This window comes from Lissotriton vulgaris, chromosome 10 (genome assembly GCF_964263255.1).
Source record: "Lissotriton vulgaris chromosome 10, aLisVul1.2, whole genome shotgun sequence".
Taxonomy (NCBI): Eukaryota; Metazoa; Chordata; class Amphibia; order Caudata; family Salamandridae; genus Lissotriton; species Lissotriton vulgaris.
In genome coordinates, this window is record NC_141698.1 from 89,009,216 (window position 1) to 89,037,028 (window position 27,813).

The window sequence follows — 27,813 nt, forward strand, 5'->3', positions numbered from 1 at the left end:
TGTCTTCGGTTTCCTGACAATTCTCAGTGTCAGTACTTAAGTCTATTATAGGGAAATTGTATACTATCCACGCAGGGCAGTCTTAAGAGCATTATAGGCCCCCGGGCAAAGCAGTGCACTGGGCCCTGCCTACACAACCACTCACAGAAATAAGAATGTTTAACGGAAAATGAGTGTTAAATTCTGGTCTGCACGGGCCCCTATGTTCGCGGGCCCACTGGGCAACTGCCCAGTGTGCCTATGCATTAAGAAGGCACTGTATAGAGGGCCTGGTGCCGTAGGTCCATGAAGACCGCCAATAAGTGCCGGATTGATACCTTTAACCGGCAGCCTGTGGAAGCGGCGGTGCAAAGACCGGTCGCTTAACCCGCACCCCCGGCATCAATGTTAGTACATTAGGTCTGCCTTTGGGTTAATGGCCTTAAATGGTGCAAATATTTAGGCCAATAAGGGTCCAGTTACGTTGGTGTCCACACAGTACAAATATAATTTTGTTTTGAATAGTTCTGCTGTTTTCTAAGATGTATTATTAGTTAAATGTACAAAAGACATCTGCTTCCAATGGGATGTTGCCCTCTTCCACTCCATGAAATGTTGATTTGTGACACATTTAACGTTACTTATTTCCGCTTTGTCCAAACTGGGCAAAGGTTTTTCAAAGAAGTTTGGAACCCGTCTCTCTCCGTAGGTCCAGAATGCGAGCCTTCTTTCTTTTATGTCATGTAGCGAATTAGCATTCTCTACAACGAGCCACTCAGTATCAAACATTTTCAATTACTGAATTCATATGGTTGCCATCTGCTTTTTAACTGTGCCAGATCTCATCAACTGTGGACGATTCACAATGTACTTTTAACTAAATCCAAAATTTCTATGCCCTGGTAATCTACTTCCAAGGCTTAGCCACAGTTCTGCCTGTGAGCTTCTAAGTTGTAAGAGCCCTGATGGTACATATCTGAGAAACAATTATTCATCTACTGGGGTGACAGGTCCCAATTTTTTTTTCTGTTTTGTAGTCGGGCGGTTTCAATTAAGTGATTTTTTTTTAATACTATTTTTTAAGGGAAACAGCCATTACAACGCAGCAGTTACCACGCATAACATTTACAACGAGCACCTTACAACGCAACGACCTTTACCACGCATGGTTTACCAACAATGACTTTCCACGCATGCCTTTACAATGATTTTCGTTGCAAAGGCGGTAAAGAGGAGGTGGGAGAGGATGTGGTCCGTCGGCATAAACGACAGACGCTGGTGCTGGAAACCAGGGTTCGAGCCTCAAGGTCGCGTCCACATCCTGTGATTCTGGGCAAATCACTTAATCTCTCCGTGCCTGAATGTGTAATGTAAATACGGTGCTCATGTAAAGCGCTCTGATACCTTCGGGTCTAGTTCGCGCTATATAAAATACTAGCAGCCTGTCCCGACCTTGTCCGGGAGCAATCAGGCTTCCCAGATCCCCGCCTGCCCCGACATTGCCCAGCAGCCCGGGCACACGGCCGCTCCGTCCCCCGCCTGCCTCGACCCCCGCCTGCCCCGACATTGTCCCCCGGATGTCACAAAGGCCCAGTGTTGAGGCGCTCTGCATAAATCTCCATGGCAGATGCTGTAAGTCCCCGTCCCCCGCCTGCCCCGTCCCCCGCCTGCCCCGACATTGTCCCCCGGAGCCTTTCCTCAGCCGATGTAAATTGTACCCTTCTGTTTTGTTGTAACTCCCCGACCCCCGCCTGGCCCGACATTGTCCCCCGGAGCCTTACCTCAGCCGATCTAAATTCTATCCTTCTGTTTTGGTGTAAGTCCCCGTCCCCCGCCTGCCCCGACCCCGCCTGCCCGACATTGTCCCCCGGAGCCTTACCTCAGCCGCCGCTCCTCAGTTCACCGCTCCTCCTTCTGTTTTGGTGTAAGTCCCCGTCCCCCGCCTGCCCTGACCCCGCCTGCCCGACATTGTCCCCGGAGCCTTACCTCAGCCGCCGCTTCTCAGTTCACCGCTCCTCACCGCTGGTCACCGCTCCTCCTGCCGGTCCGCTGCTACTCACCTCCTCCCTCACGCCATGTCCGCCGCTCGTCACCGCTCCTCCCCCGCGCCATGTCCGCCACTCCTCCTCGCGCTCATGGACGCCGCACCTCCCCGCGCTCCTGACGTCAGCACGCAGATCGCGGCCGGCGCTACTTCGAGGAGACTACTTTTTTATAATGTAATTTTTTGTTCTGTTTTGTAGTCGGGCGGTTTCAATGAAGTGATTTTTTTTTTAATACTATTTTTTAAGGGAAACAGCCATTACAACGCAGCAGTTACCACGCATAACATTTACAATGAGCACCTTACAATGCAACTACCTTTACCACGCATGGTTTAACAACAAGTATGACTTTCCACGCATGCCTTTACAATGATTTTCGTTGCAAAGGCGGTAAAGAGGAGGTGGGAGAGGATGTGGTCCGTCGGCATAAACGCCCGACGCTGGTGCTGGAAATCAGGGTTTGAGCCTCAAGGTCGCGTCCACATCCTGTGATTCTGGGCAAATCACTTAATCTCTCCGTGCCTGAATGTGTAATGTAAATACGGTGCTCAAGTAAAGCGCTCCGATACCTTCGGGTCTAGTTCGCGCTATATAAAATACTAGCAGCCTGTCCCGACCTTGTCCGGGAGCAATCAGGCTTCCCAGACCCCCGCCTGCCCCGACATTGCCCAGCAGCCCGGGCACCCGGCCGCTCCGTCCCCCGCCTGCCTCGACCCCCGCCTGCCCCGACATTGTCCCCCGGATGTCACAAAGGCCCAGTGTTGAGGCGCTCTGCATAAATCTCCATGGCAGATGCTGTAAGTCCCCGTCCCCCGTCTGCCCTGACCCCCGCCTGCCCCGACATTGTCCCCCGGAGCCTTTCCTCAGCCGATGTAAATTGTACCCTTCTGTTTTGTAGTAACTCCCCGTCCCCCGCCTGCCCCGACCCCCGCCTGGCCCGACATTGTCCCCCGGAGCCTTACCTCAGCTGATCTAAATTCTATCCTTCTGTTTTAGTGTAAGTCCCCGTCCCCCGCCTGCCCCGACCCCCGCCTGCCCGACATTGTCCCCCGGAGCCTTACCTCAGCCGCCGCTCCTCAGTTCACCGCTCCTCCTTCTCTTTTGGTGTAAGTCCCCGTCCCCCGCCTGCCCTGACCCCGCCTGCCCGACATTGTCCCCCGGAGCCTTACCTCAGCCGCCGCTCCTCAGTTCACCGCTCCTCACCGCTGGTCACCGCTCCTCCTGCCGGTCCGCTGCTACTCACCTCCTCCCTCACGCCATGTCCGCCGCTCGTCACCGCTCCTCCCCCGCGCCATGTCCGCCACTCCTCCTCGCGCTCATGGACGCCGCACCTCCCCGCGCTCCTGACGTCAGCACGCAGATCGCGGCCGGCGCTACTTCGAGGAGACTACTTTTTTATAATGTAATTTATTGTTCTGTTTTGTAGTCGGGCGGTTTCAATGAAGTGATTTTTTTTTTAATACTATTTTTTAAGGGAAACAGCCATTACAACGCAGCAGTTACCACGCATAACATTTACAATGAGCACCTTACAATGCAACTACCTTTACCACGCATGGTTTAACAACAAGTATGACTTTCCACGCATGCCTTTACAATGATTTTCGTTGCAAAGGCGGTAAAGAGGAGGTGGGAGAGGATGTGGTCCGTCGGCATAAACGCCCGACGCTGGTGCTGGAAATCAGGGTTCGAGCCTCAAGGTCGCGTCCACATCCTGTGATTCTGGGCAAATCACTTAATCTCTCCGTGCCTGAATGTGTAATGTAAATACGGTGCTCAAGTAAAGCGCTCCGATACCTTCGGGTCTAGTTCGCGCTATATAAAATACTAGCAGCCTGTCCCGACCTTGTCCGGGAGCAATCAGGCTTCCCAGACCCCCGCCTGCCCCGACATTGCCCAGCAGCCCGGGCACCCGGCCGCTCCGTCCCCCGCCTGCCTCGACCCCCGCCTGCCCCGACATTGTCCCCCGGATGTCACAAAGGCCCAGTGTTGAGGCGCTCTGCATAAATCTCCATGGCAGATGCTGTAAGTCCCCGTCCCCCGTCTGCCCTGACCCCCGCCTGCCCCGACATTGTCCCCCGGAGCCTTTCCTCAGCCGATGTAAATTGTACCCTTCTGTTTTGTAGTAACTCCCCGTCCCCCGCCTGCCCCGACCCCCGCCTGGCCCGACATTGTCCCCCGGAGCCTTACCTCAGCTGATCTAAATTCTATCCTTCTGTTTTAGTGTAAGTCCCCGTCCCCCGCCTGCCCCGACCCCCGCCTGCCCGACATTGTCCCCCGGAGCCTTACCTCAGCCGCCGCTCCTCAGTTCACCGCTCCTCCTTCTCTTTTGGTGTAAGTCCCCGTCCCCCGCCTGCCCTGACCCCGCCTGCCCGACATTGTCCCCCGGAGCCTTACCTCAGCCGCCGCTTCTCAGTTCACCGCTCCTCACCGCTGGTCACCGCTCCTCCTGCCGGTCCGCTGCTCCTCACCTCCTCCCTCGCGCCATGTCCGCCGCTCGTCGCCGCTCCTCCCCCGCGCCATGTCCGCCACTCCTCCTCGCGCTCATGGACGCCGCACCTCCCCGCGCTCCTGACGTCAGCACGCAGGTCGCAGCCGGCGCTACTTCGAGGAGACTACTTTTTTTATAATGTAAATTTTTTAAATATAACGTATTTTTTAACTTTATATAGCCTATGTCCATCTGCACACCCTGAGGATTACAACGATGTATCGACTGTGTGGATTGGCGCTGTGGTTCCCAAGTTTACCCGCCTCAAAGCCTCAAAGTTCTTCCTTTATAATAGTAGTATAGATGCACAAAAAAAAAAGGCATTTGTGTGTTAAAGGTAGTCAACGCTCTAGACTCGGAGCGAATGGGCAGGGGGTGGGAGGTGTGGGGTATGCTTGGAGCGACTTCCTGCCTGGACAAGATTCAGACAAGTTACGCAGGGCGGCCCAGGTGAGACAAAAAGGAAGGACCGGGATGCTTCTTGGCGAGTAGTTTTCTGGTCAAGGCTGGGGGCTGGGTTTTAGGGCTCAGGGTGGTGGGCTGGGGTGTTTTTAGGGCTGGAAGGGTGGTGTTAGGGTTCAGAGCTGGGGCCAAGATCGTTTTAGGGCTAGGTGTTAGGGCTCAGGGCGGGAGGCTGGGGTGTTTCAGGACTGGGAGGCTGGATTTAGGGCTGGTTTTAGGTTTCAGTGTTGGGGGCGTTTTGTTAAGAAGTTTTTACTTTAGAAAGGATGAGTACAATGCTAACTGCATTACTGGCCTTGTTATATCTAATACAACCTATACCTTGTGGGGTGGAAAATACATTATTTTTGGGTTGTTAAATTGTCTTTTACCTCAAAACAATTTACAAACTGTTTTTCAAAGTCCCGGGCCAATGGGGATACATTATTTGAGCAGTCAGCTGAGATACCCTGCTGCATCTCAGGAATCATTCTCAGCAGGTGACCATATGCAGAAAATTCTTTCATCCAGTTTGGTCTCCCAATAGAGTGAGATCTTAGACAGTAGGATAGGTGTGCAAAAACCTCTTTTTATATGCTTTTTTGAAACTGTGTAGTTTTAAGCTTGCAGTTCAAGTCTGCTTTCGATTTTGTGGAAGATAGGCGATTTACCTTTAGTCACAAGACAATCACAGTCTCGGGTCTCAGTGGAACATTAAATGATACAACTTTACATTAACCAGGAATTGCTCAATAATTTTAGAACAGCTTATCGTCTATCTTTAGACAAACAAGACAGCAAGAACCTTGAGGTATAACAGTCCATGCTTAGTATGTATTTGTAAACCAAGAAGCCAAATAAAATAAAAGCATCTGATTTCATTTCACTCTCTATTTAGTACCTTCTAGCCTAGAGGGAGGTTCTTCAAAGCTGGTCCTGGAGTGCCGGATCCAGGCTAGATTTTAAGATAACTGCATTTATCTAAATGGGGATATGCTAAACGTCTGGCATGGACACAGACCTCCAAGGGCCGACTTTGGGAAACCCTGGCCTAGAGTATATCTAATGTTTGTGTGCGGCATGAATTGTCATAAGAAACAATTGCCCGATAAATGGGAGAAGTGTGCACAGTCAAGTTTGGAGGAAAGCTCTTTAGTAGTCCTTAGATTCATGCACATTCTAGGAACAAGTCATGGTCCTGGCAGTGCAGTATGAAGAGGGCTTATCAGATTTACTAGATTATGGACCAGTAAGAAATACGTAGAAAAAAATTGTTCGATTTGTTTACCTGGAGGTAAGCTCAGTGACAAAAGTTGTACAGGTGACTTCCTTAGAAAAGGATTGGATGGCTCTGAACAGGTGCATAACTCTCTCCAGGTATTCAGCTTGTCGGCTAACCTTCAGGGCAAACATCGGGCCGGTTCTCCACATCCTCACAGTTCCCTACTTAGGTTTCAACAGTTTGAGTTGAGGGGGGCAGGTTTTACGTTTTCAGTTGTTACGAAAATGGGGGTTATCTCTGCCAAGAAATCCCTATTGACCAATATGTATGTTCAAACAATGAGATATTGGCTAACCCAGTGCAGTGCTTTTGTATTTCTTAATTCTGTTCACAATTTGAAAATAATAGCAAATATATGTTGATGTAAAGACACAGAGATCCAGGGGCACTAGAATCTTTGGAGCACACACATCAAGAGGAGGAGAAGCTCAATGTGAGAAAAGGGGGTTAGGGGTTATATGATGTTGCCCTGCTGAAGATATTCCACCCGGGGGAGAAAAGCCACTGAAAAAAAAGTTTGTGCCAAGTGAATTCAGTAGCTGGTTTACAAGGGATCCATCATATACTAGCCAATCCTACCAATTTACCACTTTTGTGGCAGCCCTGCCATCTACGGATTTAAACCTGGATTTAAACATCTTACTGCTTGTCGAAGGCGTGGGGTGGGCGTGGGATTTCCTTTGCATGAACAGCGATAAAGTTCATAAAAGAACACTGTAACAAATAGAGTTCTTAAGTCCAGTATATGAAACAGATTTGATTTATTGAAGATAAGATTCAGGTCAGGTAGATAAAATAGAATAAAGTAGATCCAATAATAGGAACCCCACCAGGAGCAGATGGACTCCAGCTCAGCCTCAGATGTAACTGTCCCTGCTTTCAAGCATACACAATTGGAACACTATGTGACATCATAGATGCCTGCTGAGCAAGTAATGACAAACACTAAAGAAGGACTGATAAGAAATGAAAGCAGGATGTAACAAACACGTTGAATTTCAGCCTGATAGAGCCTGCTTGAGAGAGAGAAGCCATTGCAGCCATAATACAGCTGCCTACTGACTTCCCATCCAATGAGTGATCATTTGGGCGGGGCAGAGGGTTGGTCACAGTCTGGTGCTGTTTTCTGGCCCCCATGCAAACTGCACAGACTGGTGGGACAGGGCTCATGTTTTGCACTGCACCATGTGTGGCTTTCCACATGATGTATAAAGGAAGAAATTAATGCACATTTGAAACTGCTGGGGAGGGTAGGGAATGTGGTGTAGGGGCAAGAGCTGCTGACTCTGGAACTTGGGATCTGGATTCGGTGCAACATCCTGTGATTTTGGGAAAGATCACTTTTTCTCCCGGTGCCCATGGACAGCACCTGGGAATAGAATTCCTGGCCAGGAGGGCCCGGTCTCCTTTCTGTGCTATGCTGCAGAAGAAGTACGGATAAAACAAGCATTGGGCGTGCACCGTGGACCCACCAGTGGAATATGCTGAAATATTCCAGCTAGCTTTGAAAAAGGAGAACAGGAAATATAAGCACTTCCGATAACCCCTTTCAAAGGTGTTTGGGCGTGTCCCACTGTATTTGTAGAGAATGTCCATGGGAAATGCTGCATTTTAAAGCAACTTGAGGGAGCAGCTTGGTCATTCTTGAAGACTGGAGACAGTATGTTAAAGCACTTACTAGATGATAGCTATGTGCAAGATCAGTCCAGTTACTGCCTGGGCTGAGCCCCGTGTGAGGACAGCTGAAAGTTTAGGGTTATTTGGTGACTCCATGTGATAATGATGAGGATTCAGTCCAAGCCTTTATTTACCAGTTCTTTGCATTCTTGAAGTTGTTCTTCGTTGAATTCAATTGAATTATTTTGACTGATAATCACACTTTTATCCAGAGGACTCATTAACTCAATGAGTGGTTTTATTAATTACCAGCTGCTTTCTCTAGACACCAGCTGTGATTTGATGTTGGTAATGATGTAATTTCCTGTGATGTCATAGTTAGGTCAACAGTCAAATGATTCAATTGCCTGTGCCCCAATAAACTCTAAGGAAATCTAAAAAAGGTGTACCTCTTTTTTGATCACAGATTGTGGGCAAGTATGGCACCATTGTGAATGGCAATGGAGGCGATGACAAAGACAAGCAAGCATTTGGTCAATGCCCTCCGAATCCCCCCGAAGAGATTGAGAAAGAGCTACATTAAAAGAGGTCAGCAAAGGTAAATAGATAAGGAGGTCACAATCGCCTATAAAGAGAGCAACCAGGACAGCGGGAAGTTACTAAACTGTAAGAAGTTGGAGCATGTCTAGGTTGAGCCAGAGCTCCTCTAAACCCAACCGAAGGTCTAGGCTGTGAAGGCACCGCTCTTGGCTGCAGGTGGGTCGTTCACACTTCTTTCTTCTCACCCTCCAGAGCTGCACATCTAACAGTCAGGTATGCAGCGCTCTAGGCACTTTAGTTCCAAACTATAGGCAGGCAATAATTCCACTAGGTCTATGTAAAAGTCAGGGAAGTGTCTGGTCAAGTCCCAGAAACACAGCTTCAATACAGAAGGGAAATAAAAACATGAAAATTGTATTGGCAGGAATCCCACTACATGTGTGACTTGGGTGACTGTAATCACCAATGCATGTGTATGGTGAGTCAATGTTCTTGTGCATGTGTAGGGTGAGTATGCTATGCAGTAGTTCTACTGCAATTTTCCTTTACACTTCTACGTGGAAGCGCACATCTCACTGGTTTCCCTACAAACGCAAGCCATAAAAGAGTCAGGGATATTGGGGTGATGACAGTGTCTTTTCACGCAGTGAGCATGGGTGTCCGTATGGTTGGGCAGTTGCATCAACTGTTAAAGTTGTTTTTTATTTGGTACACCGACCCTATCCGTGCTAGTGCTGGTCTCAAGGGTCATAAAGGCAGAGGCAAGACAAGAGTAGTAAACCAGTCATTGTGAATCTGCCTATCTGCAGCTTTTGTTCCTTCCATTTCCTTAAGCCACTCAGAAGCAAATTGGAAGGTGTTGCAGAGCTAAATTTGTGCATTATGTTGCTTCGGCTACATGTAATATTTGGATGAATCGATGTCCAGGTTTAAGAGCAGCAGGCTCCAGTGCATGACAATTACATATGAGGTCTAAACTTCCAACCAGAGGTGAACCAGACATACACTTTTATGAAATGCTAAGGTTTTTTTCCTGGAGACAATCAGGTATTTTTAAATACCCAGATGGCATATTTGAAAAGAATGAATTGATATTTGGGTATAAAGATAAGAGTAAAATCAGCAATACCTTATTCATCGTCAAAAATAAATATATTAAAGCAAAGACTATGGAATGGTGGTCTCGCAAGTCTTATAAAGCAGGACAACGCCCAGGTACCCTTCATCATCATAATAAACAATATTCGAGCTTTCAAAATAGACCATAAGAGTACAAAGAAAGGAAAAATATTACAGTACAATAGATGACGATATATTTTCCAGTACATAATGAAAATGGTTCATTAAATGGTCATATTATATCTTTCATCCCACCCCCTTCTAAATCATCCTGGTAATAGTTTTACATTAAGAGCTAAGATCAGAAGGGAGGGGGAAAACGCAAAAACCTCGGCTAGGGGTCCGCTATGCAATCCAACCTACCTACATTTCTCTTGAAATCATCACTACTCATTTAAAACTATGTACAGTGTTTACGGCGAAAAGAAAAAGAGGAATACGTCAAGTTAAAACTACACAGTATGCAACATAAAAAGGACTTGTAGTGGCACAGGTCACTTACAATATCCCATAGTTTACAAAAATAATGTAACCGTCATTATCCAAAAAAGTCAAGACTGGAATGGATTTTGTTCTGAAGGCCTTTAACGGTACAGTTCATAGATGCCGGCCCACTAAATTACAGGAATAATAAAAAAGGGCTATGACACTACCTAAAGCAATCATATATAACAGTCACAACATTCCTTGGCAGTCACAGTTGTATAGATTAGTCACAGCTAGATCTAAGCCTGACCGCAGACCTCAACGAAGCTAAGGACATATAGCAGAAAATTACTGGAAAGTATTTGTAAAATTTAAAAAAAAAACAGGTCTAACCTGTTTAAAGTTTGACTTCTTTAAAATAGGAATGAGGTAAGGCTTTCTTGGAACCTCATAAAAACTGCAAAACATTAATTCAAAAAACTGCCTCATGTCCTGTGGAGACTTCCAATCGCAGCCACAGGGAGACAGACTCTGGCCCCTATGTGTCCCACCCGGGTGGGCCAGCAGATAATGAAAAAGGTCCAAACTGAACCTTGTCAAAAAAGTACCTATGCACGATGTGCTTCATTAGCTCCCCTTCCTTCCTGTCCAGCTGCTGTTTTTTAAAGAAGTTCTCCTTCACCGAACACTGATCTCTTCTACAGATATTCTCTGGGTTGGTAAATAGATCAACCCTTAACCAAATCTGTAAAACAGTCCCGGACGTATTTGAGCCAGGGAATACAGTGATAATGATCCAGAGAAAGGTAGTCAATTAAAATATCATTACTTAGGGCAATTCACTCCCTGAGCCATGAGTTCATCCACAGTGATAGGGGGCGGTAATACAGCAGAGCAGAAAGAAAGACTATCCCCAGTTCTTCATGGACTACAATAGTGGGGATACACTGTGGTAAGCATAATAGACATTTTGAAAAGATGTTTTCGACAGTTTGGAGTTCCTCATGCTTCAAATATCCCCAAATCTCACTACCGTAGGCCACCTCAGTGATACACTTGGCCTTGCAGATCTGCCAGAGGGCTCCGATGGGTCTATTGCCCAATCTAGATGCAAAATTGAAGATGGCAGTGTTGGTCCTAACAAAGTCCCCTTGTGTCCTACTGATAAGGGGAGACCAGTTCACAGCGGCGTCAAACACTACCCCCAAATATGAAAATACATCAGTCTTAGGGACCAGCGTAACCCTACCACAAAAGTGTAAGGTTTACTAGGGCGTGAACCTACTTGCATTACAATAGATTTGTTGTTGTTGACCAGCAAATCCAAGCCCTCCATAAAGTGGACAAATTAGTTCAGTAAGAGTTGCAGTCCCCTAGCTGTCCTGGTCGCTTCAACTGCGTACAATCGTACTGGCAGGCTCCGCTGACCCACCTGTGGACAGTCAGTTTTCAACTTCAAGAGGGTCTGCACCAAGTTATTCAGGTACTCATGCTGTGGAGGGTAACATATCAAAAAGCACATCGAAATGTCAACAAGTGGGGAATTAATAGTTCTGGTAAGACAACAATATTAAACCATTTTTATTGTCCATTCAATTGTCCATTAGTCTACCTGAATTAAACAGATGTTTCAAGCCTAATGGCTGCACATCCTTGGGACACCATCAGGGCAAACAATACATTTACAGAACAGAACAAAAAAAGGGGCAGTGAATTCCTTGAGGACACGTGTATCTTTTTGAGTAAATTCTGGATGAGTTAGAATTGGTATTTACCATGAAAGTAGACTTCACCCATTTAAATTGGTGGGTGTAAAATAAAACACACATTCACAAACATTTTTCTACATCTGCGTGATGTGGGACAGTAAAGTCATTTTACCACAATGATGCAGTATTTTTCACAACCTGAACCTTAACCTCACAGCTCTCTCATGGCCAAATGGATACCTAAACCAGTAGATCTCAATGTTTGCATCTTTTGTTGATGTTCTTTTATAAAAACACACAAAAAACAACACCACTTGGGTTGCAAGGCTTCAATGTAGCCCAATGGAAACTATGCTTGCTGTGAACAATATCAAAAGTGTCCCTGATACAAGTTGTGTGAAGACAAATAAACACAAACCATCTGGGAGTACTTATTTGCAGCTAAATAAATTAACTACTGGAGCTACATGAATATAAACAATTATATAATCCCCTTTCCAAATATTCAATATTGCTGTCAAGGACATCATTGCCTCTATCACGAGGTGCTGCGCTAGTTTGATGTTGTATCTTGGAAAGTCTCGGATTTACTTAATAAAATTCAGACAGCACAAGTCGGAAACCGTGAGCAGAAATTGCCTATCTCAGTTTTTGTCTTATTCTGTCTAAAGTTGATATATTAACTAGGAAGAAATTCTTATATATATGAACTTTCAACACGAAAAAAAGGAGCAGGGCCGCAGCTCTTCAAGATATGGCCCCAGGTGTTGGAAGAGTTGCACTTCACTATAGATATAACTTATAGAAGGACATTTACCCTTAATGACTGTATCTCCAGAGCCATGTCTTATGGGTGTGGTCTATGCATTTATCTCATGTCCCCTTTGTGAGGCATTCATGCCTTCCCACCCTATGAGAACCTCCAAAGTATCCCCCATATGTCACCGAACTCGCGTCTTTACATCCTAGACTCCACGTGTACATTATTTATCATTATTCAGTCCCAAGGAGAAGGTTCATAATCCCCATTTTAAAAACTCTAGATTTAAGACAATGTCGTGTAGCATATATGAAATTACAACTACTGGATAATGAAATGATTGTGGACTCCGTCGCCTTATTTTAAAAAAATGTTATCAGGTTTAGGAATTCTATGTGAAATTGACCACTGCTTATGGGGCTATCATAACGTTAACTACAAAGTGTGTATAATGAAAAGTGGTAAAGCGTGATGTATTATGCTTTTTAAATCTAAACTCTTTTATCTGGATCTGGAAATCTGGTTCTTTTAAATGACTGTTATTTAATATATTTGAGTGTGTATATTTTTTAACTGTGCTTTTATGATTTACTCATAAATCGAATAAAGCCTATATTAAATTGAATTGGATTATTTTTCATGAAGTCAGCTCAGCTTGCCTGCTGTGCCCAGAGAGGATCAGGCCTGTGCATGAATTGTGAACATGTTACTTCGTGCACAACGCTGCTCACCTCATAGTAAATCATAAATCGTGTACCTATGCAAGTGCAGAACTGGATGGAAGGAGATGAGCAGAGCGGTTATCGACGCCTACTAGTAGAAATGCTCGATGCCTCAGTGCAACATGTACATACCTCGACTTGAACATCGTCCCAGGCGTCCAAATGAACCGATTTCACTCTACTGATCTGTGGGATGTTCCGGTGGATTCCCGAACAGTTCAAACAGATAAACACCCCGAGAGTGTGGGATGCCCAGTCGGGATCTGAAAGACAAGAACCAAAACGACAATATTTTAAACTTGAAAAACAAGTAAAATTAATCAGGCTTTTCCACACTGGTTTTTTTTCACACAGGATTTACAATCTCTTATACTTCACAATGTCTTATCGGTCTGTTGGATACATTTCTGTGACTTTTCTTATCATCTCGCAGACACATCACCCTCTTCTTTCCCTCAGGGTCTGTGATATATCCAGTACTTAATTTGAGCCGGCGGTTTCAGGTGCTTGGCACCACACTTAATAGTCAACACCAGACCTTGTAACAGTCTGCCACATGGTGGTGCTGTCTATCTAATTTAGAGATGAGCACAACAACAGTTGTTTATTAATTCAAAATAGATTGAAAATGACTATTAGCTCTTGCCCAAGCCATTCTTATAGCTTTCGGGCATGGAGATGAATTGTCACACTTATAGGAATGTGATGGTTAGTAGTTGTGTTGGTACGATCATTGGCAGTGCTGGCATGGGCAATGTGTGGTGCAAGCTGCAGTGGACTCCTGACGAGGGCCCTGGCATCAATTTGTTTACACAAATAAAGTACTTGTACATCACTGTTCTCTTTTCACCGTCCTCTTTCTCTAAAGATTTCAGTTACATCAATCTTCTCCTTCTCACCAGCTTTCAGAGACAAAATTCTGCTCCTCCTCACCACCTGGACTTATTTTTAATTAGTCTGGAATTTTCAGAGCAATTTCGGTAATTCCTTGTTACTCGAAATTACTGAAAATGACACAACTATGCCTGCTTGTGTAACAAGTAGTTTGATGCAAAAAGCCTACAACAGGAGCACAGGAGCACTGTACTTAGGGAGGCCGAAAAGTTGCTGCGGTTCATATTCTTTTGCATTTAGTGCTATTCTCTTAACGCAAAATGCATCCTCAGTTCAATTTTGGATGCTAAGGTGAATTTTGTACTAAGAAAATAGCGCTAAATGCCAGATTACACTCCTCGGGCAAATCCATGTAATTTTGAAGAAATTCTGAAAATTATACTAGAGAGAATTACATATGGTATGCCCACCCCGTGTTCACTAACCCTCAGTTATATGACTGTCCTCTTTTTCTCCATATCTGAAAAAATAAAACAGCATTATCGTCACATCTAAGTACACCATCCCCTCTTTCTGACCAGCATTTAGATTCACCACTTTCCCCTTCTTGGATTTTAGATGATGACTTGCAAATCCCAGGATTTATTTTTATGATGTTCCTTTGATTGTTTCTACTCATTTTTTTAAAATCTTCCCTGCCCTACTCTTTCCCTCTGGCCCAGCTTACTTCCATCTGTTCATTGCAGTATCAAACACCAGGTATTGCAAAGATTAGGAATTAAAAAAAATTTTGTAGAATACACAAGAGAAAAGCCAAAGCAAGATTTTAATGGATAAAGGGAGCATTTGGCAAAATTATTCACTATTAGACAAAAATGAAAGGAATTTCCCCATTGCTAATACATGGAGCAGAATTTATTGCTCTAAAACTAACAGATTAAAATACTCGCAAGGACATTTTACTCTCTTCTGGCCTCACTTGAATTCAGTACACTAAAACACACTTAATACATCTCCAAGAGAGCGCAACACGTGTCCGCTGATTCACGAAAATATTACAATATTATCTTTAGTACGGAAACAATGTCGACCACAAAGATCTTATTTAAGTGATTAATGCAATATGTTCTACTTTTTTGGATGGCTGAAACCCAAGTAGGGGGTTCAGACAAGTAACTTTGCACGTCCAGACCACAAACATGCAATGAACACCTAGATAATATGCAATAAAAAAAAATAAGAGACCAGAAATGAAAGCCTCTCAGAATTATGTCAAATAATTCAAGCATTCTGTTCAGGACCTTCATTTTTGGCTCTCACAGACTAACCAAAAACTAAAGAGAAGGACCTAACACTAATACAGAGATCAATAGACCAGAATTTCTGAAACTGTTCATATATATGAACTCTAGACTACCACATGGGCCTCATTGCCTTACAGAAAAAATAATAGCATAACAAATATTCCTAGAAATTGCAGTGGAGTTACTGCACCTGACTTTGGAGGGGCACCTTTGTACACTTCGCTTCTCCATAAATCTAACCCTCACAATAGGTCAAATTAAACTACCAACAAACTGGAAGAGCGATCACCCAATTCCCAGATGACAAAAGCCTGCGCCATATGCATGTTGGTTTGTTATAAGAGATAGCTTGCAACTATATAATAAGAGAGGAGAGGTCCCAGTGGAAATACTGTTAGAAATGTGACTTCCAGGGCCTGAACGGATGTGTCTATTCCAATTTTATATCCTATTGGGCGAGAGGGATAACCGCTGAGAGGCGAGTTTCTGTTTAATTCCCCGATTATTTTCCTCACCTTATTCTATCTTATATCCTTTCTTAAAATCCCCCCTTCCCCAATTTCTCTTCTATTAAGTGACTGACACTATTATTTGGAGAATCGTATGCGAAGTTATCCAAATACAATTTGTTCTGTTGCATTGTACGTTGCAAAACTCAATAAATACATTTAAAAAATTTAGAAATAAAGAAATGTGACTTCCATGAACTGCATCATCAACGTCTACACTACGAAACCTTAAGTGAATGCTGTACTTTATAATAACACAACCTAACAGTCACCAAGGCTACTATTATAATCCCACACTACCTTCAGCAGTAACAGTCTTGCCAATACTGCCCTCCCACTCCAAGTGGACACGGACTAAAAATTGACGACATACTTCGTTAATACTTCATCCAGAATCGAGAACCTGCTCAGCCATCATGGTGGCCGCCAAAGGACTTTGACACGTACCAGGATACAAACTCCCCACTGAGAAAGTTGAAACATGACCTATTTTCAATACTACAACTCTGATCATCTTAAGATATGTAATGTAATTAAAATGTGTGAACTATACTAAAACACAGGGTTTAGTCACAGCAGAATCAGCCCATGCAACTGGAGTCCCTCTATACACTCAGTACACGTGGACTTGAGTACAGGGAAGTGAACATCACACCACATTTTAATTTCTGTGGAACATATTCCTCGGTGGTATAATATATATAAAAATCACTGATAGTGGCAAAAAGAATGCGTCTGCTGCGACTGAAGAGTACCTTAAACCAACACATTGGGAGGTGGCTTAAATCTGTGTCTGAGTGGCTTAAATACTTCAATTCCTCTATCTGTGGATCCATTAGGCAGCACTTCAAAAATGTGGGAAGCCCTTCTCTGATGTATGTGCATAGAGCACTTCAATCTTTCTCCCTTTTTCCCAGCCAGCACAAGAAGACACAACTCTCCATTGCTCTGCCCGGCTGGTTTCATTATTTTATCTTTACTGCCATTGTAACAAGTATGCATATAAGGAGGAACAAGCATTGGAAATGCAATAGGTCTCGCATTAGAAAAGTTGGAGCTATTGGTTTTGTAAATGACAAATATTTTATTTATTTGTTGGTTTTTAAAATAGCTAAATTGATAGCTTTGTCATTTGCAACGCCAATAGTTATAACTTTCGCGAATGTGACACCTATAGCATTTGGAATGCAACATGTTTTGTATTTACGTGGCATAGATGGCAGCTCTGGTCGTTAGGCCACATCTCTAGAGAGCAGGAGAGTGCAGCAGGTGTGAGAGGGTGAGTGGGTGTGTGAGGGTGTGAGGGTGAGTGAGGGTGAGGGTGTGTGAGGGTGAGGGTGTGGGTGTGTGAGGGTGAGTGAGGGTGTTTGAGGGTGTGTGAGGGTGAGTGAGGGTGTGTGAGGTGGTGAGGGTGAGGGTTAGGGGGTGTGAGGGTGAGGGTGAGAGGGTGACAGAGTGTGTGTGAGGGTGAGGGGATGAGGGTAAGGGTGTGTGAGGGAGAGGGGGTGATGGTGAGAGGGTGCGAGGGTGAGGGTGGGTGAGGGTGTGTGAGGGTGAGGGGGTGTGAGGCTGAGTGAGGGTGAGAGGGTTGTGAGGGGTGTGAGGGTGAGTGAGGGTGTGTGAGGATGAGGGGGTGAGGATGTGAAGGCACGTTTGGCAGTGTATGTTTTAACGCTCAGAATATCATAATTAATAGTTATGTTCAAAAAGTTGTCATCTGGAAATATTACGTTTTCCCGTTCAGAACGACGGCAGCCTTAATACAGGCGACAAGGCGGCCATCTTGGGTAGGGCTAATTTTCACGTTCGTAATTACAGCTGGACTACCGTTGTGGAATGCAATACTACCCTGTTAACAGACAATGAGCCTTGAGTAGAGACGGTCGTCAGTCCCAAAAAAAGTAAAGCTTGAATACCCAGCAGTAACACCAAAGGCCATTTTGAAACGGGTTAATGTCCGTCTGATGTAAAGAACAGCGGGTCAATGAGCGGAATCATACCTTTCAGTAGTAGGCATGAAGCCCGGCCCATCTGTTTACGTTTTCCGGTCTGGTCGCACAACTTTGTTTATCCCCTAACCGTCAACTTTAGGGAGCCGTGGGGGGCGACGGGGTTTAGAGAAACAGAACTACATTTTCCTATTTAACTTGTTTTGCAGGCAAGCTCTCTTTAAGTACAATGGTAACGTTGCATTTTATGTTAACTATCAGTACTGTTGGTATATACGTTGCAATGAGCTGCATGCTATTAAGGTAACGTGTTTTCTTTCTCGAATAGTAGCGGATTGTCAGTTGTCTCTGTTGATGGACTTAATGAAGTAAACCCAAATGAGGTACTAGCAGTGGTTTCCGCATCTTGGAGCCCTGTCAAGTTGGCGTCGCTCGTGGCGTGTTGTGGGTTAAGTTAATGTCATTCTTCATAGAGGCGGATCTTCGGGTTGTTATGCATTGTGGACAGGTGCGTGGTCTGGACAGTTGGATCATTGGAAATTTAGTTTTGGCCTAGACATGTTAACGTTCTGGGGCGATAGACTTGCTCGATGGGAAGAGGATCAGTTTGGCCACTGTATACGTACTTCTGGGACAGCTGACTCGTGCTACCCCAATAGTTAATGAGTGGGCACTATGTATCAGAAGGTTACTCTCGTTAACAAGAGAAACACCGAGCACGGCGTCAGTGTTCGAATTGCTGGGGGGTAGGGGGTAAGTGGTGATTTAAAAAAAATGCGACACGGCGGGCAGGGGAGGGGGCGGAGCGGGGAGAGGGAACAGACGGAGGGAAGGCCAGATAAGGGGAGGGGGGAGGAGAAATGCGACACGGCGGGCAGGGGAGGGGGCGGAGCGGGGAGAGGGAACAGACGAAGGGAAGACAGATAAGGGGAGGGGGAGGAGAAATGCGACACGGCGGGCAGGGGAGGGGGCGAGGGGGAGGAGAAATGCGACGTGCGGATGAGGGAACTGATGTGCACGTGCTTTTAAGCTCAATGCGCATGCGCATTGAGCTTAAAAGTCACGGGCACTGCAAGGAATCGCCACGATTCCTTGCAAGTTGGACAAAGAGTGGATAAGCCCCCATAGTCTCGCTTGCTCGATGCGCATGCGCATCGACAGGCGAGACCTAAAAACTGTACTAGACTATAAACATCAGCATGCCACATGAACTTGTTCTTCTTAACATAAAACACTCTGAAAGGTTGATACATATTCTATATATATATACATGCTAAAGTAAAAATATGCTTTGGTTATTGAATTTTATCATACATTACGGAAAGTTAAAGACCTGTACTACATAAAGCCGCCCATCACCCTCAACGAAAAACACATACACCCTATGAGTAACACACTTCTCACTAAATGTGTTACAGATTGTGTTAACAAGAGAAATAACAGATATTGCAACACATTCATATGGCAATTCATAATAGGTATTTAAAGCCCTCACCCGCATAAGTGTGACCTACTGCATCACAGGCTTTCCATCTAACACTGGGGAAAGCACATCTATGGATACTATCAGTCATACTACAAGGAGTAAACGGAGATATATGGGCAGCCATCAATTCATGTTCCCTTCCATAATGCATTTACTCTGAAAATTCCTAACCTTGCTGGGGAGTATTCCCAATATAAAACAAAAAATGTTTGAGGCGGGCAACACAGTGCTTATTGATGTCCCCCTTCTACGTGGTTAATTAAAAATGATATACTAATCTGTATTCATCATATCACAGGACCCTGCTAACATATATCAGGGCTCTCCAAAGTACTGGTGTTTTCATCAGGACCTCGAAGTTGGCAGAATATACCAAGTACATCAGTTCAAGTCAATGAGATGACAAAAAGGATATGTTCAGCTAGTCATCAATTCTGTATGAAAGGTGACCCTCATCAGGAAAGCTTAACATAAAGCGTATGAAAATGTTAAAACGTTAAAGCAATCTATACATTATAATGTACAGTGATGTCTCGTGAAGACATGTATCTTTAATGCGTTTTCAATGCTCCAGATCACCCTTATGTATTAAGGATTCCATTCATCCATTTTAAGGAGACCTCCTGTTCATTGAAATGTGATGCATTAATCTGCTTTCTCCCTTTAACACAAACACATTTAGTGAGAGGTTTGTTCCTCTTGGATTCCTTGTGGAGAAGTGTGGCTTACCGGTTAGAAGAGGCAAACCCTGATGCAGAGGTCAGACCCGGGAACAGGGTTCAATTCCCGACGCGGCCGGGTCTTGAGCTCAAAATGTCCGCAGACTCGATAATTCTTGCCTCAGTGCCTACTCGAATCATCGGTTCACACTCTGCAACTCTGGGCAATAGCTTGCTTAATCTCTACTACGGCCCCACCACGATGGGATGCCTGGCTTTCACCTTGGAGATGCCCAGTAGGGGTTATCTCGCAGGGAAAAGCCAGGACGGGTTCCCAAAGCAAATTTGTTCCAGAATTAACAGGCAGGAATACTGGAATGTTTAACTGGGATTTAAATACTGGTGATCTCAGACAATTCCTTAAGACCTGTCTGAGCTTTTTGTAATTTCAAAATCATTCTACCTTCTATTCGCAGAATGGGAGTGATTAAATCCACCCCGAAAGGTCATTTCTCTCCTCTTTTCTACTAACTGGATAAGAGTCCCATTTAAAAACTGTTATCAGTGGGTATTTTGGTGAAGGGATTTAAAAAAATATTTGTAATACATTATTCAGTGAAGCAAGCCCTGTTTTTTGTATTCACAGTATACCAAAACCAACACTGAGGGGAACTGATTGAGGCGCACGTTGCTGTAAAAAGTAAAGTCTAGATTTACTTTTTTTTTTTTTAACAAATCTTCCCCATTAATGCCTGTACATTGGTCCTTTTATAGGCATACCCGCCTTGTTCTGAATAAGAATGTATCACTCCTGATGAAGATCGTGCAGATCAATTGTCCCCACAGAGATCAAAAGGCACGGTCTTGGCTCAAGGAGTGCTTAGGTGTCTTACGACTAAGAGACTGAACCATTTTATGTTTAAAGACACCATGTGGCCCCAGGGCTGGGGACCCTTCTTAAGAACTGTTAAACATTAAATAAGGATGCCATTTTCTCACCATTTAGAATAGGTTGGGGAATGTTAATACATGACATTTGTTAAACCCTTTGAAAAATGCTATTTAAATGTGATACAATTGACTTCTCTGAGGACACACAGCAATGTGTTTGTTGTTTGGTGGTTTTGTTAAATATTTTAAAAAATGCTATTTAAATGTGACACGACTTCCTTCTATTAGCGCACACACAACATTGTTTTTGGTGTTTTGTAATTGTGTTGAAGGCAGTGCTTAATTTGAGCTGGTGGTTTCCAGTGCTTAGCACCAGCACTTAATTGTCAATCCCAGGTGCTTGTGACAGTCTGCCACAAGGTGGCGCTCTCTGGATAATTTAGAGATGACCACAACCACAGTTAATTATCAATGCTGTATACATTACAAAATGACTAATGATCAAGGCAGTCTTATAGCTTTGGGGGCCTGGAATAGTCTGAATTGTCACACTTATAGGAGTGTGATGGTTAGTAGTTGTGTTCAGTGCTTAATTTGAGCCGGTACTTGGCACTGGCACTAAATTGCCAGCACCAGCCCTTAATTGCTGGAACCTGCACTTATGACAGCTGCCACATGGTGGTGCTGTTTGTATTATTTAAAGATGAGCAGAAAAACTGTTGTTTGTTAATTTAATATACATTAAAAACAATTAATAGCTGCCACTCAAGCCATTCTTAAAGCTTTGCTGGTCTTGCAGAGTCTGAATTGTCACACTTGCAGTGGACTCTTGACGAGGACCCTGGCACTTATTTTATTACAAATTAAGTACTGGTTGTGTTGTTACTGTCATTGCAGCATGGCATGGCAATGTGTGGTGCAAGCTGCAGGGGCCTCCTGATAAGAGCCCCAGCACTTTTTTTTCTTTTTTTACAAATCAACCATTGCATGCATTCTTGTAGAAGCACTACCTAGAAGTTGTTATTTTGTGCTATACACATCTTCTTAACATAACACCTTTTAGCTAGTGCTTCTATAGGAATACACAAGGAACTAATTTATAAGTGAACATCTGATCGACATAATGTCACATGAACTATGTACCGAACGGCCAATAGCATGTCAACAGAAATAAATAATCCTCGGTGTAGCAAAAGGTCCACTTCATGCTCCTTTTAAAGAAATTTTAACAATAGGTAAGAAAGAACTGCACTGTCAAACCAGACCTAAAAAAACAACCACTTGCACTTCTGTCTCGGTGAGGAGTGAACCCCTATGCTAAGATGTGCCACTGAGACACAATGAAGATTTAGCATCCTTTTTAAGTTCGAGTACCAGAGATATATAGCAGAGGCGTAACATAGGCCCGGCAGCCCTTCCACCCTTCCGATGCAGTGAGGGGCAAGGGGGTTGGGTCGGCAATCCTTCATGGGGCCCCCATTCAGCCCAATAGCGGCTGCTACCGGTCTCGGGTAGTGGGGCGGGGGCCGAAGGGCGAACAGAAAAAAACCTTTTTTTTTTAAAACCAATTACCTGGAACGGCCGGTGCACCGGCTGTCTGGCTGCCACCTCTCCTGCGTCCTCCTCAACTTCCTGCAGACAGGTTCCCCTGACCAATCACAACGCTGCAGTACAGCGTTGTGATCGGTCTGAGCGCCGTAGATCGGCGCTCAAACTGGAACAGGAAGTCTGTGCATGTTCCTGACCAGACTGTGTAATGCAGCCTGGTAGGAGCATGCAGTGCGCAAGAACTGTTTGTTTGACCCAAGAGGGCCGGCCAAACAGTTCATGCGCACTTTGGGAGTGCACACCACTCCTCTCCTGCTCTGGCCAGCCCCACCCCGCCCGAGAGTCACTGACAGCCATAGGAAAAATAACATGATAATAACGATAGTTATTATCTTGTTATTTTTCCTTTTGTTCAGTGAGGCGAGGTTCCTCCGCCTTAGCAGAGGAGCCGCCACTGCAAATGAATATCTGTGAAATATCTAGACTCAGGTCGCCTCATCACATTATGCAGGGGCATGGAGACACTATTTTGTGTTACGCCACTGATGGATAGTCACTTAATCGCAGGGGCGTAGGCGGGGGGGGAGGGGGGGTCCGCCCCAGGTGGCACTGTTTTGAGGGCGGATGCCGTTATAATTTATTTAGGGGGCACTCACTGACGCTACTGTCAGTCATTACAGTAGTGTCAGTGTCTCCAAATAAATTATAAAGGCCGCCACAACTTGACACCAGTTCAGCGCGCGCAATGCGACCCCGTTTAACCCCTTCACTGCGGGGGCTATTCCGCTGCAGTGCTAAGGGGGCGGGGCGGAAGAGCGGCGGGCGCATGCTTGTGACGGAACCGCTCCGTCACCAGCGTCGGTTGCGCTGTGCTTATGACAGATATTTACAACAAGGGGTGGTGAGGGACAGAGTCTCTGAATTAAGCAGAAAGCTCTCACCCAGTCAAGAGATCAGGGCTAGATCCAACACTGTTTTTTAGCTCACTGCACCATCCCAGTTTCAGAACCTGGCTGTATGCAAATTAGTCTGTTCCTGTCCCAGTGCATGATGAGAACAGGGCAAACCAAACTACAAAAGCCAATTCTTACACTGGGAAGGAAACAAGCTCCCGGGGACCGGTTTCTGGCATTACAGCCGTCTTCGGCCCGGTTTGCTTGAATCCTGATGGTGCAATGAGCAAGGGTCTCACATCTGAGAATACCCTTCCACGCTTAGGGTGGACAAAAATATTTACAACAAGGGGTGGTGAGGGACAGAGTCTCTGAATTAAGCAGAAAGCTCTCACCCAGTCAAGAGATCAGGGCTAGATCCAACACTGTTTTTTAGCTCACTGCACCATCCCAGTTTCAGAACCTGGCTGTATGCAAATTAGTCTGTTCCTGTCCCAGTGCATGATGGGAACAGGGCAAACCAAACTACAAAAGCCAATTCTTACACTGGGAAGGAAACAAGCTCCCGGGGACCGGTTTCTGGCATTACAGCCGTCTTCGGCCCGGTTTGCTTGAATTCTGATGGTGCAATGAGCAAGGGTCTCACATCTGAGAATACCCTTCCACGCTTAGGGTGGACAAAAATATTTACAACAAGGGGTGGTGAGGGACAGAGTCTCTGAATTAAGCAGAAAGCTCTCACCCAGTCAAGAGATCAGGGCTAGATCCAACACTGTTTTTTAGCTCACTGCACCATCCCAGTTTCAGAACCTGGCTGTATGCAAATTAGTCTGTTCCTGTCCCAGTGCATGATGGGAACAGGGCAAACCAAACTACAAAAGCCAATTCTTATACTGGGAAGGAAACAAGCTCCCGGGGACCGGTTTCTGGCATTACAGCCGTCTTCGGCCCGGTTTGCTTGAATCCTGATGGTGCAATGAGCAAGGGTCTCACATCTGAGAATACCCTTCCACGCTTAGGGTGGACAAAAATATTTACAACAAGGGGTGGTGAGGGACAGAGTCTCTGAATTAAGCAGAAAGCTCTCACCCAGTCAAGAGATCAGGGCTAGATCCAACACTGTTTTTTAGCTCACTGCACCATCCCAGTTTCAGAACCTGGCTGTATGCAAATTAGTCTGTTCCTGTCCCAGTGCATGATGGGAACAGGGCAAACCAAACTACAAAAGCCAATTCTTACACTGGGAAGGAAACAAGCTCCCGGGGACCGGTTTCTGGCATTACAGCCGTCTTCGGCCCGGTTTGCTTGAATCCTGATGGTGCAATGAGCAAGGGTCTCACATCTGAGAATACCCTTCCACGCTTAGGGTGGACAAAAATATTTACAACAAGGGGTGGTGAGGGACAGAGTCTCTGAATTAAGCAGAAAGCTCTCACCCAGTCAAGAGATCAGGGCTAGATCCAACACTGTTTTTTAGCTCACTGCACCATCCCAGTTTCAGAACCTGGCTGTATGCAAATTAGTCTGTTCCTGTCCCAGTGCATGATGGGAACAGGGCAAACCAAACTACAAAAGCCAATTCTTACACTGGGAAGGAAACAAGCTCCCGGGGACCGGTTTCTGGCATTACAGCCGTCTTCGGCCCGGTTTGCTTGAATCCTGATGGTGCAATGAGCAAGGGTCTCACATCTGAGAATACCCTTCCACGCTTAGGGTGGACAAAAATATTTACAACAAGGGGTGGTGAGGGACAGAGTCTCTGAATTAAGCAGAAAGCTCTCACCCAGTCAAGAGATCAGGGCTAGATCCAACACTGTTTTTTAGCTCACTGCACCCTCCCAGTTTCAGAACCTGGCTGTATGCAAATTAGTCTGTTCCTGCTGTCCCAGTGCATGATGGGAACAGGGCAAACCAAACTACAAAAGCCAATTCTTACACTGGGAAGGAAACAAGCTCCCGGGGACCGGTTTCTGGCATTACAGCCGTCTTCGGCCCGGTTTGCTTGAATCCTGATGGTGCAATGAGCAAGGGTCTCACATCTGAGAATACCCTTCCACGCTTAGGGTGGACAAAAATATTTACAACAAGGGGTGGTGAGGGACAGAGTCTCTGAATTAAGCAGAAAGCTCTTACCCAGTCAAGAGATCAGGGCTAGATCCAACACTGTTTTTTAGCTCACTGCACCATCCCAGTTTCAGAACCTGGCCGTATGCAAATTAGTCTGTTCCTGTCCCAGTGCATGATGGGAACAGGGCAAACCAAACTACAAAAGCCAATTCTTACACTGGGAAGGAAACAAGCTCCCGGGGACCGGTTTCTGGCATTACAGCCGTCTTCGGCCCGGTTTGCTTGAATCCTGATGGTGCAATGAGCAAGGGTCTCACATCTGAGAATACCCTTCCACGCTTAGGGTGGGCAAAAATATTTACAACAAGGGGTGGTGAGGGACAGAGTCTCTGAATTAAGCAGAAAGCTCTCACCCAGTCAAGAGATCAGGGCTAGATCCAACACTGTTTTTTAGCTCACTGCACCATCCCAGTTTCAGAACCTGGCTGTATGCAAATTAGTCTGTTCCTGTCCCAGTGCATGATGGGAACAGGGCAAACCAAACTACAAAAGCCAATTCTTACACTGGGAAGGAAACAAGCTCCCGGGGACCGGTTTCTGGCATTACAGCCGTCTTCGGCCCGGTTTGCTTCAATCCTGATGGTGCAATGAGCAAGGGTCTCACATCTGAGAATACCCTTCCACGCTTAGGGTGGACAAAAATATTTACAACAAGGGGTGGTGAGGGACAGAGTCTCTGAATTAAGCAGAAAGCTCTCACCCAGTCAAGAGATCAGGGCTAGATCCAACACTGTTTTTTAGCTCACTGCACCATCCCAGTTTCAGAACCTGGCTGTATGCAAATTAGTCTGTTCCTGTCCCAGTGCATGATGGGAACAGGGCAAACCAAACTACAAAAGCCAATTCTTACACTGGGAAGGAAACAAGCTCCCGGGGACCGGTTTCTGGCATTACAGCCGTCTTCGGCCCGGTTTGCTTGAATCCTGATGGTGCAATGAGCAAGGGTCTCACATCTGAGAATACCCTTCCACGCTTAGGGTGGGCAAAAATATTTACAACAAGGGGTGGTGAGGGACAGAGTCTCTGAATTAAGCAGAAAGCTCTCACCCAGTCAAGAGATCAGGGCTAGATCCAACACTGTTTTTTAGCTCACTGCACCATCCCAGTTTCAGAACCTGGCTGTATGCAAATTAGTCTGTTCCTGTCCCAGTGCATGATGGGAACAGGGCAAACCAAACTACAAAAGCCAATTCTTACACTGGGAAGGAAACAAGCTCCCGGGGACCGGTTTCTGGCATTACAGCCGTCTTCGGCCCGGTTTGCTTGAATCCTGATGGTGCAATGAGCAAGGGTCTCACATCTGAGAATACCCTTCCACGCTTAGGGTGGACAAAAATATTTACAACAAGGGGTGGTGAGGGACAGAGTCTCTGAATTAAGCAGAAAGCTCTCACCCAGTCAAGAGATCAGGGCTAGATCCAACACTGTTTTTTAGCTCACTGCACCATCCCAGTTTCAGAACCTGGCTGTATGCAAATTAGTCTGTTCCTGTCCCAGTGCATGATGGGAACAGGGCAAACCAAACTACAAAAGCCAATTCTTACACTGGGAAGGAAACAAGCTCCCGGGGACCGTTTTCTGGCATTACAGCCGTCTTCGGCACGGTTTGCTTGAATCCTGATGGTGCAATGAGCAAGGGTCTCACATCTGAGAATACCCTTCCACGCTTAGGGTGGACAAAAATATTTACAACAAGGGGTGGTGAGGGACAGAGTCTCTGAATTAAGCAGAAAGCTCTCACCCAGTCAAGAGATCAGGGCTAGATCCAACACTGTTTTTTAGCTCACTGCACCATCCCAGTTTCAGAACCTGGCTGTATGCAAATTAGTCTGTTCCTGTCCTAGTGCATGATGGGAACAGGGCAAACCAAACTACAAAAGCCAATTCTTACACTCGGAAGGAAACAAGCTCCCGGGGACCGGTTTCTGGCATTACAGCCGTCTTCGGCCCGGTTTGCTTGAATCCTGATGGTGCAATGAGCAAGGGTCTCACATCTGAGAATACCCTTCCACCCTTAGGGTGGACAAAAATATTTACAACAAGGGGTGGTGAGGGACAGAGTCTCTGAATTAAGCAGAAAGCTCTCACCCAGTCAAGAGATCAGGGCTAGATCCAACACTGTTTTTTAGCTCACTGCACCATCCCAGTTTCAGAACCTGGCTGTATGCAAATTAGTCTGTTCCTGTCCCAGTGCATGATGGGAACAGGGCAAACCAAACTACAAAAGCCAATTCTTACACTGGGAAGGAAACAAGCTCCCGGGGACCGGTTTCTGGCATTACAGCCGTCTTCGGCCCGGTTTGCTTGAATCCTGATGGTGCAATGAGCAAGGGTCTCACATCTGAGAATACCCTTCCACGCTTAGGGTGGACAAAAATATTTACAACAAGGGGTGGTGAGGGACAGAGTCTCTGAATTAAGCAGAAAGCTCTCACCCAGTCAAGAGATCAGGGCTAGATCCAACACTGTTTTTTAGCTCACT

The 27,813-nt window shown here is 45.6% G+C and overlaps 2 protein-coding genes across 2 annotated transcripts in view; both read right to left on the minus strand.

Moving 5' to 3' along the window:
• Positions 1–27,813, minus strand: part of ADAP1 (ArfGAP with dual PH domains 1) — a 455,296-nt gene that overhangs the window by 331,026 nt on the left and 96,457 nt on the right. The window contains exon 2 of the mRNA XM_086940564.1: positions 13,264–13,394. Coding sequence (XP_086796690.1) covers positions 13,264–13,394 — 131 coding nt within the window. The remainder of the gene's footprint in view (positions 1–13,263; positions 13,395–27,813) is intronic.
• Positions 14,457–27,813, minus strand: part of LOC147684721 (uncharacterized) — a 73,769-nt gene continuing 60,412 nt past the window's right edge. Inside the window, exon 2 of the mRNA XM_086942268.1 lies at positions 14,457–14,485. Coding sequence (XP_086798394.1) covers positions 14,457–14,485 — 29 coding nt within the window. The remainder of the gene's footprint in view (positions 14,486–27,813) is intronic.